This window comes from Siniperca chuatsi, linkage group LG16 (genome assembly GCF_020085105.1).
Source record: "Siniperca chuatsi isolate FFG_IHB_CAS linkage group LG16, ASM2008510v1, whole genome shotgun sequence".
Classification (NCBI taxonomy): Eukaryota; Metazoa; Chordata; class Actinopteri; order Centrarchiformes; family Sinipercidae; genus Siniperca; species Siniperca chuatsi.
In genome coordinates this window covers 25,574,934-25,593,646 of record NC_058057.1, presented here as the reverse complement: position 1 = coordinate 25,593,646, position 18,713 = coordinate 25,574,934, and the positions used below count along the sequence as shown (strand labels likewise).

General features: G+C 39.4%; 1 protein-coding gene across 1 annotated transcript in view; it reads right to left on the bottom strand.

Moving 5' to 3' along the window:
• Positions 1-978: 978 nt before the first annotated feature.
• The window catches only part of LOC122863030 (serine/threonine-protein kinase D3-like), a 45,188-nt gene continuing 27,453 nt past the window's right edge, over positions 979-18,713 (bottom strand). The window contains 14 exon segments of the mRNA XM_044169059.1: positions 979-2,948; positions 4,019-4,104; positions 4,745-5,012; positions 5,165-5,263; positions 5,839-6,000; positions 6,119-6,225; positions 6,536-6,608; positions 7,463-7,515; positions 10,904-11,180; positions 13,859-13,936; positions 14,869-14,992; positions 15,861-16,026; positions 17,161-17,238; positions 17,448-17,637. Of these exon segments, the coding sequence (XP_044024994.1) occupies positions 2,775-2,948; positions 4,019-4,104; positions 4,745-5,012; positions 5,165-5,263; positions 5,839-6,000; positions 6,119-6,225; positions 6,536-6,608; positions 7,463-7,515; positions 10,904-11,180; positions 13,859-13,936; positions 14,869-14,992; positions 15,861-16,026; positions 17,161-17,238; positions 17,448-17,637 (1,935 nt within the window). The 3' untranslated portion in view covers positions 979-2,774.

Genomic DNA, 18,713 nt, shown 5'->3' with positions numbered 1-18,713 from the left:
TGGTAATTAAATGATCGTTTCCAAACATCCTGCTGCGGATCGTTATCAGCTTTTCCTCTGATTCAGGAGGGGCTGTTCTTTTTTTCTTTCAACAGGTTTGATGAGTCTGACTCGCACATTTGGAAGAAATTAGAGGATTTTATTAAAATTGAAACTGCCACCAGACGAAATCAGATGTGTTAGTGACGCTTTGGGTTGTGCCTTCAAATTTGGGATTAGACACAATTGAAGAAAAATCAAATTTTCTGTTCTTTGTACACTTTACATGGTAAATTATTAACTAACACACCAGACGGAGGTTAAAAAAGGAGCTGAAACAATATATATAATAGAACTTTATTTATCCTGATGGATTTTGTTGAAATTGTTGCTCCATTGATTGTTCATATCAGTACGTTTGTGCAAAATCCTCATAACTGAAATTGTTTTTTCTCCTTTGACCCCTTCCACTATCTACCTTCAGCAGGAACTTTTTAGCTGTTTGCTCTCAAAGAACAGCATACTCTGTCTTTTGCCATAAAGCCTTTAAATTCCAACTTTCCCTACAAAAATGCTTATTATATGAATGTCTCAGAAGGTTGTTTGATTGATATTTTAAACCCCAAAGAGTTAAGACTTAAAAGTTAGTCCTACTTTATATCAAGCCAAAAGTTACAGCCTGTTTCCAACGCAGGAACTTTTTCAGGGTAGAAAGGGGACTTTTAGTTCCTGATTTTAGTTGCTGTGGCTCCTTTAGTTCCTGGAACTATTTGGTAGCATTAGTCAAACACTTCATCTTACCTTCTTTGTTTGTTTTCCTCCCCCAGCACTCCTCTTAGTCTATCTTTTTATAAAAAGTTATTTGTGGGAATTAAAGCAAGGATCTATATGAATTATACGTATATACATCAATGATGCTGCTGTTGGTTGTTTCCTTCTACTGTTGCATCCATATGTTGCTAAGAATAAGAGTCTCAGTTGAATAACCAGGATATAAAATGAGATTTTCTTCAAAGTAAACCATTCAGCTTTAATATTTTCCCATCAAAATAATCCACATGACACAACATTTCTTGCAAAAATATAAAACATGTGAATTAAATTCTCAGGCTGGAGTCAGATCAGGATCAACAACGCTGTACAGTTCAGCTGTTTGTTTTCTCTCAGGCAGGTTTCCACAAAAAGACAAAGAAGGACAATAGCAGCTCGATTCCCAGCTCATCTTCATCCAAAGTTTCAGAAAGAATCACTCTGAAAATAACTCGGAATTTGTTTCTCTGCAAAAGTGTTATGCAGCAGCCTGGTGTCTGCTCGTCAGTTGAATTTTAATTAAGTTTTATGAGTCCTGAATCTTAAAATAATTCTGTCAGAAATAGAGCAAAAAAAAATAAAAATTAACAAATCAATTTGTTATTGTTGGCTTTTTAGATGGAAGAGTGAAATGGATTGACATGTAATTTGGTTCAGACATTCAAGATCCCCAGAGGATGAATCCTCCTTCGAAAATGTAAAAGTCACAGATTTAGAATACCTCTGAAACTAATGACTAATAATATAGTAAATAACATACTGAAAGTTTGCATGTTACACTAAAATTCTAAATGTTAGCAAGTTAAAATTTTAACATGCTGAATGCTAAACTCTACTTTTTCACAGGGAATTGTTAACACGCTAACAAGCTAAGATGCTAAATGTTACATTATGCTAGCTGGTTAACAATTAAGCAGCTAACATTGAGCATTTTAACATGCTACCATTGCTGTGCTAGTTAGGGTGCTAGTTAGATCCCTATGCAGTTAGCAACAAAAGCTAATCTACGAAGATACTTTCTGTGTTAGACTCGGAGACAAGTGAAGTTTGAAGGTTTAATGCTTGCCTCTGTTTTTATATTTTTTGCGGGATTGTTGCGTTTCCTGAATCTCAACAAAGGAGGTGGTCTGTGCAAAGTTAGCATGACATTTTAGTCAGAACAGCCACAACTATGAGAATAAGATGAAGGGTGGAAAAAAATAAGGGATTTTGTTCTTTAACATTGTGACATTTAGCATGTTAGCATGCTAAGGTCAGCATGTGACCATGCTAACATTTCCTGAAGCTCTACAAACTCGGTCCTCATAAAACAGATTAGGTAGAAGTTTACTTTTGCAGATTAACAAACCAAAAGTTATTATCAGTGAAATTCCCCTTTTAAAAGAGTTTCCCAATAGTGCAAAGATATCCCAACAAGGAACAACGAAAAAAATGAACATTATAGTCAGTACATAATCAAGACATAACACATTTGTTTCTTCTGAGTTCCAGTTAGCGTCACGTAGGACGACTTTAACAGAATGTGAAAATTACCTCACATCTCTACACAGCTTTATGAGATCTAAAATGTAACAACAACGTCATAAAAATATGCTATTTGAGCTGAAAAAGTATATAAAGGCTCTGGATTTGTTTTTAGCTAGCCCTTCCGCGGCTTGACTGGCAGCGCAGACATTTATTGAATGTTGAATTCTGGGAAAACAAATCCCTCCAGCTTTTGGCTCACGGGGTGTGTTTGTTATGGCTTGTAGAAAAATGCAGTAAAATAGGAACAAGGTGTTAAAATTAAAATTCTGTGGACCTGAATTATCGCCACAGTGAGCATGTCACAGTGTCCTCAAACATCTGCCTGACCACCGCGTCCTCAAACACACGTTGTCCCGCGCCATCTTGGGGAAAGCTCGCACTCAAGAGTGTCCGCTGCAACCGTTGAGGGACTCCTCGGATCTGCCGCTCCATTGTAGGAAATGTTTACCCGGCGGCCACTAGGGGTCCTCTTCCATGTCGTCCAGGTTGGGTGACATGATGAAGTGTTTGGGGTAGTGCAGGCCTCTCTCGTCGGCGTGCTCCTCCCAGCGGGCGTCGTCGCTCTCGTGGGTGATGTAGCGCTCGCCTCGGCGCGTCTCGAACTCCCTGAGGTCCATCCAGGTCTGGTAGTCCTGCAAGATGACGAGAACAACAACGGTAAACAAAAAGCAAGCTGCTTCAAAATTCAAACCGAAAGAACCACCATTAAAGTCACTGAAAACATTTTTCTCAATCAGCTACTTACTCCAGCATCAACGCAACAGTTCTGGATATCTCACATGACAGATTTGTGTTTTTGTTTATTTGTCTGTGCTCTTGTCACTGATTTGAAGTGGTACCACTGCATTTTTCGCATATGCATTGGTACTGGAAACACGTTGATGTGTGTTCCCCTTTAAGTTTGATTGTTGAACATTAAGTAATGAATATTTAATGTTATAGAGAAATACTTAAGATTTGAAACCACGTTTTCAGGGGCTTTAAATCAATAGTACATGGTTTGCAATTGGATTACTCCAAAACAGTGTGTGAACAAGAAATCTGGTGGGGGATTAGAGAAACCTGATTTCCCAGCAAGATTTCTCCTGGAGAAAGTCGATTTCTTGGCCATGTATATATGTAAGCGGGTTTTGTGCATTACAAAGACTTCAGACAGGGAAAGTATCACTGTGCATCTTTGTTTTCTAAATAACTCCATTCAAAGTCTGACTAAAACTGAAGCAAACACAAAGTAGCCTCTGAAGGTCTAAATATGATTTTTTTTTTTGTAAACTTCAGACACATTTGCGGTGTAAGGAAAAGCACACACACAATAAAAGTCAGGAAGCAGCATAATGTATCACTACAACACTTAAAATATGCACGTAATGCTTCCAAAACAAGGTCTGATTACTGACTCACATGTTTACACCAGGTTAATATTATATTATTGTACGAGCGTAACCGGATTTCTCTGAGTAACCTGGTCACTTGAGCGCATGTAAAGATACGGTGTGATTATAGCTCTCACAGGTGATTCCTCGATGACGTTATCTGCAGGATGTTGCCATAAGATCTATAATCATCCTGTCCCTCCACTACAAACCTGTGTGAATTTTTTACTTTTCTGAAAGCTGTAGGAAAGCCAGCTATTCACTTTGACACCTTTCATGTCCTTCTGCAGTGTTTCCAAATGTTTGTAAAAGTAAAGCAGTTTGGTTACCTGCAGCCAGGGGTGGCTCAGTGACTTGTCCACACTGTAGCGCTTCCTCATCTTCACCTGCAGCAGGTTATTGATGATGTCTGTGGCTGTGAGGAAGAACAAACGACCCTTAAATTTTTTAATTCACATTGTACCAAAACATCTCCATCCCTTTGCTGTAGAATTACATAATTATTAATCCACAATCATGTCTCGGGTTTCATTTTCAAAGGGAAACATATTTAATTGCTCAAATAAAACACCTTTAAAGATAAAAGAACCTTAAAATGTGTCAGCTGTGTAGACTGTATGATATGTATATATACACAGACTTCTTCTCCACACTGTAACTGATAAACAGTTGATTCAACAGGAAGAGTCCTTGTTGAAGTCATCAAATGTCTTACTTTGTCCAAAAGGTCCAAAACCCAAAAATATTGAGATTACAATAATATAAAACAGAGAGAACCAGCAAATCCTCACACTGGAGAATTTCTGCATTTTTGCTTCAAAAATGGCTTAAATGATGAATCAATTATCAAAATAGTTATCATCATTTATCAGCTGGATGTTGAGGAGTTTTGTCCATTTTCTTTTTTTTTTAAAACTTCGTCTCAAACTGCTTATGGACTTTATAATAACTTCAGCTCTGGTACTACAGTGTCTTTATGTCTTAGTTCCATATTTAAAACACCAGAATCTGCAATTTGATCATTTATCGCACGAGAGCCCAAACCCGTCCCTTACCCTGCTCTGAGATCTCCTTCCAGGGGTTGGGTGGGTACATGAAGGCGGCGTTCTGGATCTGGTCGTTGATGTCCTCGTCTTCGTTGAAGGGAAACGTCCCGCTCAGGCTGACGTAGATGATGACGCCGACCGACCACATGTCCAGAGAGCGGTTGTAGCCTTTGCTGCGAAGCACCTCGGGCGCCAGATAGGCCGGAGTGCCGACCACCGAGCGACGGAACGACTTCTCCCCGATGATACGAGCAAAGCCGAAGTCACAGAGCTTCACCTGGAGGACGAGAGGGGTGAAGGTTCCTCTAGAGTAAGACTACATTTAATTAGAGGTTGTGATTGTGCTGCTGAGCTCTGAAGTCCCATCAAACATTAAAAGCAACAGAAATGAGAGACAATAATTCGAGTTTTAAGATGATTTGTTCTCACCTGAGGGAAGGGTTCTGCTGAGGCCAGGAGAACGTTCTCCGGCTTCAGGTCACAGTGGACGATGTTCTTGAAGTGAAGATGTCTGAGGGCCACCAGGATCTATGGGCACAACACGTACAAGCTGATTTAACACTCAACAGTCCTCTGTCAGAATTTGCAAACAAATGACAGTTCTCTGCTTCACTCAGACATCAACATGAATCCTTCCTACAGCTGACTGGACAAATGCAATGTTTGCTGGCCAGTAATTCACACACACAGACTCAAAAAAACTTTAAAAAACGTGTGTCACCGTTCTCTAAAAATGGCCAAATTTTTCCTGAACGTTGCATCAAAATCGGTTTCGATAAATGTGCCGTGTGGCTGCAGAATCATGCTGAACTCTATATCTACACCACCATGTTTATAATGCATTAATAGGTGTTTTAGCCAGGGCACGCTGTAAACACAACATTAACGTTTGAGCTGCAACGATTGGTCAGTTAATTGATTAGTCAATCAAAAGCTATTTTAATAATCGATTAATGATTTAGATGATCTTTTAAGAAAGCTTGTTGCAGCTTCTCCAATGTGAAGATTTGTTGGTTTTCTTTGTTTTATATTATGGAAAACTTAATAACTTTGGGTTTTGGACTGTTGTTTGGTTCACTCAGAGGTTCCCGGTTGTCACTGACCTGTGTGACCAGGAACTTGGTGAGGCGTTCGGGCAGTCGGCTCTTCTCGCTGGATAAAATCATCTCCAACATGTCCCCGTGAAGCTTCTCCATGACGACGAACACCTGCTCGGGCGTCTCGAACATGCACTCCAGGTTAACGATCCCCGGGTGGTGGAGGTTCTGTCAGAAACACGAGGGGAACGTTAAAAACTAGTCTTAAGAGCGCTAACAACTTGGTTCTGCTTTATGATCAGATTTTATATCACTTTATTCATTGTTGTCTGAATGTGTGTTGTACCTGGAGAATGGCCACCTCGTTCCTCAGCTGGCTCTCCTGCTTGGTTGGAAACCTCATTTTGTCGATGATTTTGATCGCCACGTCTCTGCCGGTCTTCCTGTGTTTACCTGCAGAGGACGAGGGGGATGGGACAACATTTTAGCTCTCTACTGATATTTTTATTAATCTGTAACGCAGATAACTTTAGAGAGAGTTATGTGGAATAAGCAGGAATAAAGGGAAACACGACGATGATCCACAAATTTAACCATTTATGTTTTCTCACATTTTCAGACAGACTGCTGTGAGCTCCCTTTTTGGCAGATTCAGGAGGGTGACGTGATCGCATTAGGCTACCCATTTTCACTGGGTTTGAACCGTAATAGCTGCCAGTGCAGTTGTGTCTAATTTTATCAAGTTTTCTGCCATGTGACTCACCTCCGTAGACGATCCCAAACTGTCCGGAGCCGAGAACTTCGTCAGCAAAGATCTGATATACTGAACTGATGTCCTGAACAACAGAGATCAGACAGGTTCACATGTCGTCAAATTAAACTATTAAAAACAAGTATATAAATAGGTAAATCAGACATTTGTCTGTCCGGATTATTAGTTAGTGACACCTATAAACTCTGTGACACTAGAATATGAAGATTATGTTTTGTGCATCATTTGAAATTAATGCTGACTAACATGTCAACTGTACACGTGAACATGCTTACGAGCTTAAGTTACATTCTGTGAACATATTAGCATGCTACGGTTACCTTGCTAACAGGGTAAGTGACATGCTCAACATCTGCAATAATCAATACACAATAGCTGTTAACTTTCATTTAACATGCTAACTATGGGCACATTAACATGCTATGTAAGTATGCTAATGTTAAGGTGTGTTCAGCAGTGGAAGTATTCAGATCCTTTACTTAAATAAAAGTACTAATACCACACTGTAAAAAATACTCAAATGAAAGTCCTGCATTGGAAATGTTACTTAATGTTAAGCATAATCAGGAAAATTAAAGTATTAAAAGTATTCAATGCAGAATGTCCCCTGTGACTGTTATACTATTATTGTGTATTATATAGTTAGATTATTATTACTCATGTATTAATATAAAAACAGGATTTTACTGTTGTAGTTGGTTGAGCTTCATACAAAAATGTATGTATTTAGTTATATTGACTCTGTTAGTGAAAAAATCTGTTTAAACTCAATTCATCTTCAGATACTGGAGAAAACCTTTGCTATCTTTCTCACCATTTTTAAAAAATTCAACACAGAACATGTTTGGTTTATCATATGAGACATTTGTCATAACCTCAGTGAATAATTGCAACATAAGATAATGAGTGATGACTTACCACATTCTCTTGTATCTGGGAGTTGGACACTGATATGCTCATAGATAGTTCTTCTGAGGAGACACGAGACAAAAAACACAGTATATTCATCTACAAGCCACAGTTATCGTAACCCATAAACTACACACATGTAAACTCCCTTCACTTACAGCAGAGACGTGTGAGGTTTTATTTTTCTAACCTTCAAATCATTAAAATCTCATTTCCTACGTTTCCTTGTTTGTTAAGAGATGACAGTGGAGATTTCCAGCTGAGATCAAACCAACAGATTTGTTTGTTCAACACGTGAAGAAGGAACAGCGAGGATGTTTCCAGCTGGGATGATGATCTCCAAATCATTTTCTAGATTTCACAAAATTAAAGCCTCTATTTCCTGCCTCTCTTCCTCTGCGTTTAAGTATCTGTGCATGTAAAGGAAACCGTCTCGAAGCGTCACAAACTGTTGCACACTGTGTTGATTCAGCCTGACATTAAAAAGCCGAGGGCGCGTTCTGTGTGGAGGAAACCCTCTGCTGCGAGTGAATTTCCACTGATGAGCTGATATTGATTTCAGATCGCTGGCCGGGGTTTGATTGGGTCATCCCTCTGCGATCAATTCCAACAGTCTGCTGTAGGTAGGCAGCCTGTTGATATTCAGGTCACGGTTTAGGTCAGAGAGTTTATGTAACTTCATCGAGGGAAATGTGTTAATGTGAACGCAACACTTCCTCCAACTGTTTCACCTTCCAGCGATTCAGAGAGCAGAATCCATTCCCAACCCTGGAGGGCTTTTACTCTGAATAACGTGCAGGAAGTTTCATCTACAGGAGCTTAAAGGGATAGTTTGACATTTTGGAAAATAGCGAGCTTTAGAGGAGTATTTTTGAACTTTGGACAAAGCCAGGCTAGCTGGCTTCCAGTCTTTATGCTAGGCTAGGCTAATCTTTGCCTGACTCCAGCTCCACACGCACTCTTGGGGGAAAAGCTTATTTCCCAAAATGTTAAACTTCCTTTAAAAATCTTAAACCTTCTTTCCATAACACACAGTTTCCTGGAAGAGGACACGTGGAGACCTTAGTGTCCATAATTAGAGAAATGTGTCATTATAAAATTTACTGTAAATACAGACAAAAATATATTGTTGGTGTTGAAACGGCATAAAATAAAAACTGCTGAAATTAAATACAAATCACCTGCAATAAAAATCTGTTATTGTGAAAAGAAGCAGGATTAAGTAACATTCATAATAATGAGCTGAGTTTGAAAATGGTATTGAATTATTTCACAATTTCAAGGTTACATCACATGTTTAGTTTTAATGTTGAACATTTTGGATTCAATTGATTCAAACGGAAGTAAACAAATCAGAGCACGCAGACTGTGAACGCAGCATTAGTGCTTGCGTGTCTGCTGATCACTCTTCGATCACTATTCATAGTTTATGTAACTTTATTGATAGTACTATATCTGTATTAGAGTTTCAGTGGGTTTGATAATGTAGTTTAATATTTGCCTGCTTTGTTTTTATTGCATGTTTTTGTAAGTCATCTTTTTGGTTTTACATTACTCTTCTTATGTATTGTTACAGTGACGAAGGTCCACTGTTGGACTGTTTGTCATTGAAATGATCAAAAAACAAAAAGCCGTGTTACATCATCTGTCCATTAACTTATTGATGTGTGTTGCTGTAATTTTATTGCAAAACAAAACATCTATTTTTGGAAAGAAACTGAAGCTTGACGTTAATTACTCAGCAGGTGGAAAACACAGCTGACTGCAAACTGTTTTATAACAATGAAGGCGTTCCATAATAGTTAATGGTGACTTTTTTTTCAATGTCGTGAGGTCCATTTAGGTATTTAGTGCAGGAGATCTAATTTTGGGTTGAAACTTAAAACTCTTATTTTCAGACAAAAAGACACTTTAACCTGAGATGAATCAGAGCGGAAAATCCTCTGAAATCCCTTCAATCATGTTAAAATGTCAACAGGCGGTCTGTGTGCGTGTGTGTGGTGAGGTTGTATAACAATTGTCTCCTGAAACAATATTTGGAAGCTCTTCACAGACAAATCCACACATCCATTAAAACATAAAAACACATCAGTCTAATCTGATATGAGAAGTGACTCCATTTCCGTGTCAAAGGGTAAAGACATGCAGTTAAACTCCCAGGGTTGTGGGTTCAAGTCCTCGTAAAGCTCAATGGGTAGGGCTTTCTAATATGCATGATACAAAATCTGCCTTTTGTTAAATACTAGATAACAATAAAGATCAAAATATCTGCATATATTAACGTCAGAATGCAAGTTTTGTATCTCCTTTAACAAGGAGACTCCCTGTAGCCCTGACAACTCGTGGGCCACCTCAGGATCGTTTATAGAATATTATTTTCTTTAAGCTTCCACACATCGTACGTAGGCATGGCATTTACTTGTTAAAAGATAAGTCTGGTGATATATTTTTCTTATTGTCAACAAATCCCATGCAAAGACCAACACCCTGTTGCCATAAATATGCACCAGCGCAACAAATCTGCGGCCGAAAATAGTCCAACAAATGAACTATTTCCTCCTGTTTGAATATTTGAATAATGTTTGGTAAAAACTACAGTGGCCAGCTGTTTTAGGAATTACTGAACCTTTTAAAAACTGAATGTATTCATTTGTAATCCAGATTTCTACTGAAGATTTACATCTTCAGTAGAAACCAATGAGCTTGGAGCTGAGAGCCACAGACAGGAAGACAGACAGATTTATTTTGTCCTTTTATGGGATTTGTTACGTCATACCCCCCCATTTCCTGTCTACCTCTATATTATCAACTTTCCAATAAAAGCAAAAATGACAAATAATTTTTAGAAATAAATAAAATCTACAGAGGCTGAGGCTGTGGTAAACAAACAGCTGTAAGGTGATCCGCCATTTTTGTTACAATGCCATGCAGCTGCCATGCTGCTTGTTGTGACTGGCTGAATGTATCTTATCGCAGGCGAAAACTGACCTTCAAGCAAATAAAATAAATGACATATTTCAGCACAATGAAATTTTGCCTTGTTTGTGTATTGTACATTCATTGATCTGTTTTAAGAGACATGTGAACGAATCGCCCTAAAAATGTAAAAGGGCCTCTACACAGATGACACTCTGGTGTATCCTGCTGTGAACTCACTCACCTGTGCTGCTTAATCAACGGTCTAGCAGAGGACAAGACATCCAGGACATCAGCATTAGTCCGGACAGCTTTATCAGTATTTATCAGGATTTTTTCTACTATTTAAGAGGGATCAGAATCAGCAACTAAACAAAACAAACAACTACTGCTGTTGGTTTCTGTTTCTTTTAAAAAATCCAGGTATTTTTGGTGAAGATTTATAAAAACGCACTTTAAGCCTTAGCTATATTGTTATTTTTAGATATTGTTATGCCAGCGAGACTAAAGTGGCTGTTTCAGGCAGTTACTCACTGTGGTCCTTCCCCTGGCCGGGCCCGGTGCCGACGCTGGCCTTGGGCGTGACAGGCATCATCGCCTGTCGGATGGCCTTCTCCCAGCTCTGGCCCACGTCCCGCCCCACACCAGACGCCGCCACGATGGGGTTGTGGTACAGGCCGCCGTTGTCCTCCCCGACGTAGTACACCATGTTGGCCGTGATCACCTCGAAGCAGTGAGGGTTGCTGCCCTGGGGCAGGCTGCCAAAGTCCTGTGCCGGCTCCACCTGGAGGATCTCGGACAGGGGGATCTCCTGTAGTTTGTTAGGATAAAGAGAGAGTCAAATAGAACATTTTGATTCCTGTTCCTGTCATAGGTCACATACAAGCGCCATAAAAGACCGAAGTAATCAAAAAAATGTTCCTTTTGTTGGGCGTACCTCCACTTTCAGCTCAGAAACTCAAACCTCTGCACTTCTTCAAACATCTCCTCCCTTCAAATTCTGGTAAATTGTCCTTGTAAGAACCATTTAAGAGTCACTGCAGCCAATAAGAAGCATCCACAAAGGACACAGTTTCAGCTGGTTGCTTACTCCCCAGCTCCCTCCATCCTAACACCTCTCCTCTCTCTGCTGAACTGAGACACTCTTTGAATTTCAGTGTTTGAAACTTCCCTTCCTTCCTTTTCTGGCAGAGTGCACCCCCCTCCTCCCAAAAAACCTCTCCACCCCTCCAAAAACCCTAAACCCTGCCAGATCAAACATATAACGGCGAACGATCGGCCCGGTGGTGTCTTCATGCCCCTCGGTGTCAGCTGAACGTTTTGTGTTTTGCCAAGTTCGCCCTCACCCCTCCTCAGCCCCAACCACAAACTCCGATCAGCATCTATTCATCCTGCCGCTATGATTAAAAGGCAGGACGTGCCTCAGCCGCTTTGGGCACGAGGCAGCGTGGCGACGAGCCAGAGAGACGGCAGGGAAGCGACCCGAGGTCCCAAAAACCACCACAAATCTCTGCCTTGCCCCCCTCCCTCACCCCGCTCTCGCTTTCTCTTCAAAGGAAGGTTTCTGCAGCGCTTTGAGGTAAAGGTCAACAGGTCGCTGGCAGACACAGGATGAAAGGAGGTGGAGCATGAGAGAGGAAAATGATAGAGAATGAAAAGAGCTGCAGCTGTACTGACCTGAATTCATATATGATCATTTTTTATTTCGAGGAAACAAATTTTCCGTCTTGGAAATTCAAAATTGGATCAAATAAGTTGGAAAGTCGCAGAAACTTTTGTCACCTGAGTTTTTGAGTTCAACATTTAACCTCATGTTTAATTCCTGATCTCACATCATACCATGGCTACAGACAATCCAGGTTCCTATATGGTTGGCTCAAACATACTAGTTCTGGTCGACAGTTTAACCACCATTAAAAAATCCGCCATCAATATATAGTAAACTACAGGCAACTATAGCAACAGTATTGATGCTTGTTGTGCAAAACGGTTGATTAATAGGTCAGTCGATCAACAGAAAATAGTTTCAGTCGTTTTCTGGTTCCAGCTTCTAAAATGTGAGGATTTGCTGCTTTTTCTCTGTTTTATACGGAGCCTCCGAAGGGTCATGGTGGGACTATTTTTAATTTTTTGTATTCCCTCTGATTCGTAGGGATAGTTAGTGTGTTGTTCCAGTCCAGTTATGACACACTGCCAGTTTAGGGAAACGCTCTGCAGATACCAACGAAAGATGATGTGACACTCTACATGATGCATTTATTGCTCATTACTCCTTTCAAAAGGTCGAACTTCGGCAGTAAACAGCCACTGGCTGTGAGCACAGCTGCAGCTGCTCTGCCTGGCTGAGCTGGGTGAAGCTGTGGCTGTGGATCTGGTTAGTGCTCGGGCTGTGGTTGACTCTATGATGCTATGCACATGGCTACGGTAGCTGTACTGTGACTACTCTTTACTGCTTCTATTAACATTAGCCAAGAAAGTATCGTTAAGCCACACAGGATTTGAACCCGCGGTGCTTCTATCAGATATGACAGATGTGTTACCAAAACACCACAGGAATTCAGTACGGTAGCTTCAAGCCAGCACAACCACATCAACTCACTGCACAAACACAACCCCTGCATGTAGTTAGTGTTACACCCATTATAAACTAACATAACATCATAACAACCGAAGCACGCAGCCATGGCTACAGCCACAATCGACAAAGCCATGTCAACCCATGGCTATAGTCATAATCAACTTGAGCTTCAAAGTTCATTCTTGACCTTGGGAACAGTACAGTTGACAAAACAATCTCACCGCAAGGTCCATTTAGTATCTTAAAATGCTCAGAAAAATGAAAATTAACATCTACAACTCCATGTCAACTGAGCAAACTCCATCTGCTGAGGAAGATTGTGTAATACAATGAAAAAAGCTCCTGAACAGCTACTAAATGGATCCTGTGATGAAAAGTTTTGTAACTCACAATCAGTTTTTACCCCTTTACAAACGGAATAAAATTGACGTTCTTATTTCAGTGCCAGTTAGACCACATCTTAGATGTTAGATCTTAGATTAATATGTATCAAACATAAACCGGGGCGGATTAAAAATGTTTCTCTCCTGTTAGCATCACTGTGCCGCGCTCAGTCCTTTGATTTGTGTTCAAAATATGTTGTTTTGGAAATGCATAACGTGTAGTCTGCAGAAAAAATGTCACCACTAACATCATACGCAGTTGAACTGTTAATTTAACTATGACATTTTAAGTGTTTCTCATATTTTTCTTTTCTAAACTTTCCTTAGTGGAAGGTACAGCGTACTGTAAACATCCTGACCTGATAAGAAGAATTACAGTGAATAATCTGGTTATAATTAGACAGTGATGTGCGTTAATGTCTCATGAATGTTACTGCATGAACCTGACTCCCTTCAGTCTTCTCTTCACGTCGCTGCTTTGTTTGGCCGAGCAGCTGAAACCAGATCTGAGCTGACTGGGTCTCTTACCTTGTAAAACTTGGCTCCACTTTCATTCTGAAACAGAGTCAGACTCTTGCTGTCCAGCCTCCAGTAATGTCTCTTCCTCTGGAAAGACAAAAAAGTTTATCAGGATAAAAACTTTACAGAATCAAAAGCATTTTATTTCAATATATATATATACTGTATATATACACACACGTATATGGTGGATTTCAGCCACAGAATTAGACAGCTCTTCTTTCACAGTCATTGATGCATGATACAAGTCCAGCTGGTCAATACAAACTTTAAACTAACTCCCTGCAGACTCTATTGGGTAAAACACAGTGGTGAACTTTTATTTATTTATTTATGTTTTTACACTTTTGAGGTACTTGTACTTTCCATTTTATGCCACTGTATACTTCTACTCCACTGCACTTATTTGACAGATATAGTTTCAAGTTAAGATTTTACATACAAAACATGTGATCAGTTTATAAAATATGAGGAATCATTATAGATTAAACTACCCAACTACCCTCTTCTGTTGTATTTCTGACAAAGTAGCCGCTCAACAAGTGTTTGCTGTAGTATTAAACCACACATGCTGTTACCACGGTAACCGCATGCGTCCCCAAAGCCAACAGGGCAAAAATCATAAGGATTACAACTTGACTCGTTGCTGATACTTTTTTTTTTTTTTTTTTTTTTTTTTTTTACATCACACATCCCCATCTGCCATTTCACTCCACTTTTCCCATCTTCCCTTCAGAAGGTGTTGTCGGACATCGTGACAAACTGCCCTGATTACGATTGTACGATGTGAGCGATCAATCGGTTATTGCCATCTGCTGAATTGAACCAGACCTGATGCATCTCGCATCTCAATAAATATGTGGCCTTTACCGTGTGATGTAGTGCTCTCTCCATTTCCAGTGAGGTGCTGTGCCTCCACTATAACTAAAACTACATGTCCTGTGTCTTTGCTGAATATTTGCTTTGTGTTTTGCATGTTTGGTGTATATTTTGTGTGTGTGTTTTGTCTCTCCTCTCACCAGGTTGTCGCGGCTGGAGTAGTGGACCATCCAGCCCTCTTTAACCATTGTGGAGCTTTTCCTCTTGGTGTGTTTGATGGACTGAACCACACGCATCAGAGGGATGTTACTGCTGGTGGACGGGCTGCATGCCAACAAATATAAAAACACAAACAGACATTTTAGGAAATGCAACAACTCAAATGCTTAAGAATACAATCATCTTTCAAGTTTATTCTGCTTCTCTACACAAACCATCCTCAATACAAACTGCCTGTGGGGTTGTTTATCAATAAGACTCTCACACTGCCAGATATTTCGACTAAAAGTTATAATTCTGAAGCAAAAAACATTATGATTATGATGCTACCTCTTTAGTGGACGTTCCTCAAAGATTGAAAATGCACATTTTACAGTAAATCTAACAGGAACTAAAACAATTTACATACCCTCTCATCTGCCTTGTTCTATTGAAAAAAAGTATTTAAGAGCACTGAAAATAATGATGAAAACAATATCCAATAAAGTAGCTAGGTTTAAAGCAAGCCAAAACAATAGCTTAGCATTTTAGCTAAAATGCTAAGCCACCATAAGCTACTGTCGGCTTCTGGTCCTAACAGACCAAGTAAAGCTGTAGTAGTAAAAACCCTGATTGTATTGAGTTAAGCAATGGTGAGTTTTTATTGATTAAACTTTTCATTTGTAATATGAAGAATGTGTTATTTCTTCTGTCAACAGTTACATGGCGTCACTTTAAATTTAAAGCTTGATTAAAGCCTTCAAAGCCTATCAAATTATATTTCATATATATATATATATATATATATATATTACTTTTTGGTGATAAAATCTAATGTGTTGATTTAAAAAAAAACACACTATGACACATTGACTTGTGCAAATACTATAATACTATACTAAAACATAAATATCACAAAGCTGGGCGTCAGGTTTAAGGTTTGAAGCTGGCCAGGTGGCCTGAGGATCATGGGAAATCCAGAGGTTCAGTTCACCTGATGGCTCTGAGCGTCTCGTCATCCTTCTCACTTTCCGTGCAGGGACCCTCGATGAAGAAGAGCTTGTCGTCCTGCTCGTCAATGCTGTGACCGCCGTCACTGTTGACGTCGCAGTTGTCCACCTCCATCGTCGCCTCGGAGTCCATACTGGGACTGGCTGGTTCTTCAAGAGTCAAGAGTACAAGACTTAAAACTAACAGACTTTAGAGATTTTATAAAAACTTTTCTCAAGGTTTCATTAAGTCAAAGTTCCTCTAATGGCCGGGATATCTCTCCAGAAATAATACATAATAATGAACTTTATTTAAATAGCACTTTCCTAAACAAAGTTACAAAGTGCTTTACAACAGAATCAAACAAACAGGATAATACAAATAAAACAATAATAAAAAATAATGTGAATCTTGGTGGTGATTTTAATTGTCTCACTACAAAGATTCTAAACATTTTAATGGAGATATTTTGTGGGGCATATTTGCCTGATTGACAGGTGTCCCAACCTATCACACTAAGCCACAGTGATTGTCATCCCACTTTAGCCCCACTCTCTTTGCCCAAATTGGATTTTGTAGCTGCAATAGCAAAGATGGAGGCGAGTATTAAACCAAAAAGTGTGAAGCGGTCTCTCTGCCTTTCTCAGCCCCAGTTCAAATTCAAAGTCACTTAGTCTGATCCAAACGCCTGGAGGTGTTCTTACTACATCTGTTTTATCGAGGATACTTTGGGAGCTGACCTGTGTGGACTTGGGGCAGACAATTATCCCAGCATGCATTTCCCATAACTCAGAGTTCGATGGCGAAGGACAGCCAAACACACAACTGTTGTAATGTTTGAACTGCAACTGTTGTTGAAGTGAGAAATTATTGATTTAGATGTCGAATATGTTTTTGCCTCACCACCTCCCTTAATGACATTTTTGATAATTTACCAATTTACCAACTGTTTATTCTATAGCATTTTACACTTAAGATATACAGTGATTCTTTTTGAAAGATAAACTTTGCTCTCAGTTACAAATACAATATTTGCTGCTGCCGAATTGTTTTGCCTTAAGTTCATGTTCTCATAGGGCAGTTAACAACGTACAACAGCGCTGCTTCTGTGCATTGTTTGCTTCTTACATATACAGATCTCGCCACACTTTAATACAAATTAATAAATATATATGAGTTAAAATGAACAGAGGCAGTGTGGCGCATGATATTAGACTTTGTTTTACTGTAAATATACATTACAGTGAGGGTAACAGGTGTACAGGTGTGTTATGTGTACACAGTAACAAGTTGAACAAACTCACCTCCATTAAAGTCGACCTCACCGAGGCATTCTCGAGGTACTTTGGCCGCACATCTCTTATGGCAATTAAATTTACAATCTACAGTAGAAGACATAAGAAGTAAAAAAAAATGTAATCAAACATTCATCCAGTCTACAATAAGTGAACGCATTTTGTCAATCTTCATCTGGTGACAACTGTGTCAGGCCAATGAATGCAAAAACATGTTCATAATAGTTGAAATGAAATAGTTTAGAGAAAAAATTATACATTTTAGATAATTTTTCTTTGCATGCGCGTGTCGTCACCTTTGCACTGCATCCCCTGGCGGAAGAGGCCCTTCAGCAGACGCTTGCAGAACTGGCAGATGGTGGGACGAGTGTAGGTGTGAACGGAGAAGGTGTGAGGGACTTTGACCCGACCCAGGACCATCTTCTCCATCCAGATGGGACGACCACTCAGCAGAGAGTTACGCTTCCCGGCACCCAGGAGGGGGCGCTGCGCCAACCAGGAGTGAGGGAGAAGGAGAAAAAAAAAAAAGAGGGTAAAGAAATGAGGATGCTTGTTTGATTTGTGTTCAGATGTTCAAATGGGAAACAAACTCGAGCCCGATTTTTGATGATACCGGTAACAAGACACAGAGTGTTAAAAAATCTGATAACAATATATCAGCCAAATGTCATTTTGTCATAAACTCATAACATAAGCAAATATTTTTTACCCCTTAAATTTGTCTTGTAAAGAATTTGGACCAAGATACTGAGCAGGATTTTCTGCAGTAGAAAAATAAACTCACAACTCAGTGTTCTCTGATGGAAAAATGATGTAACGGAGACACTGTTTTCTCTCTAGTAGCTAAATGCCTAAAAGGTAGCGTATGCACATCCCAACAAGAGATCAGGTGTGTCGGCAAAAAGGCAGAGAAGGTAAGGCCATATATAGACTTTACCTGAGTCACTCCAGGTGTGGCTCCCAGGTCGAGCTCATCAATTACATCAATATGTACACATCTAATTATTATTATTATTATACATGAAACTCAGAGATCTATTCCATATCAATCACCGGGGTGCAATCAAATGTGTAACTCCCTGAAAGAGAATATGTAGAATCATCTGCATATAGTGATGTAGGCAGTAAATATAATTATTATAGTAGGCTACATACTGTATTACTACAAGTGCGAGAGATCTATTTACTTTGTTTAAATACATCTCTCTGAGTTTCATGTTGTAAATATTGTCAATAATCTGATGTGTACATATTGATGTAACTAATTGGCTCAACCTGGGATCCACACCTGGGTTGAATCAGGTGAAGTCTACATATGGACCTTCTTGATCACATGTTACATATTACCCGGTAAAGACGTTGTAATTGTACCTAATAAATCGTCTTGTTGGGAGCATCTATTCAGTGTGCAGCCGCTCTTTTCTCTATATTACCTTAAACATATTTTCTCATTTCTCTACTGCAATTTCTTATGACCTTATTGGCCATATGTATGCTAATACCAATAGAAAACCAACAAGCTAATAAGGTTTAGGGTATTGAAAATTCTTATCAGTATGTTT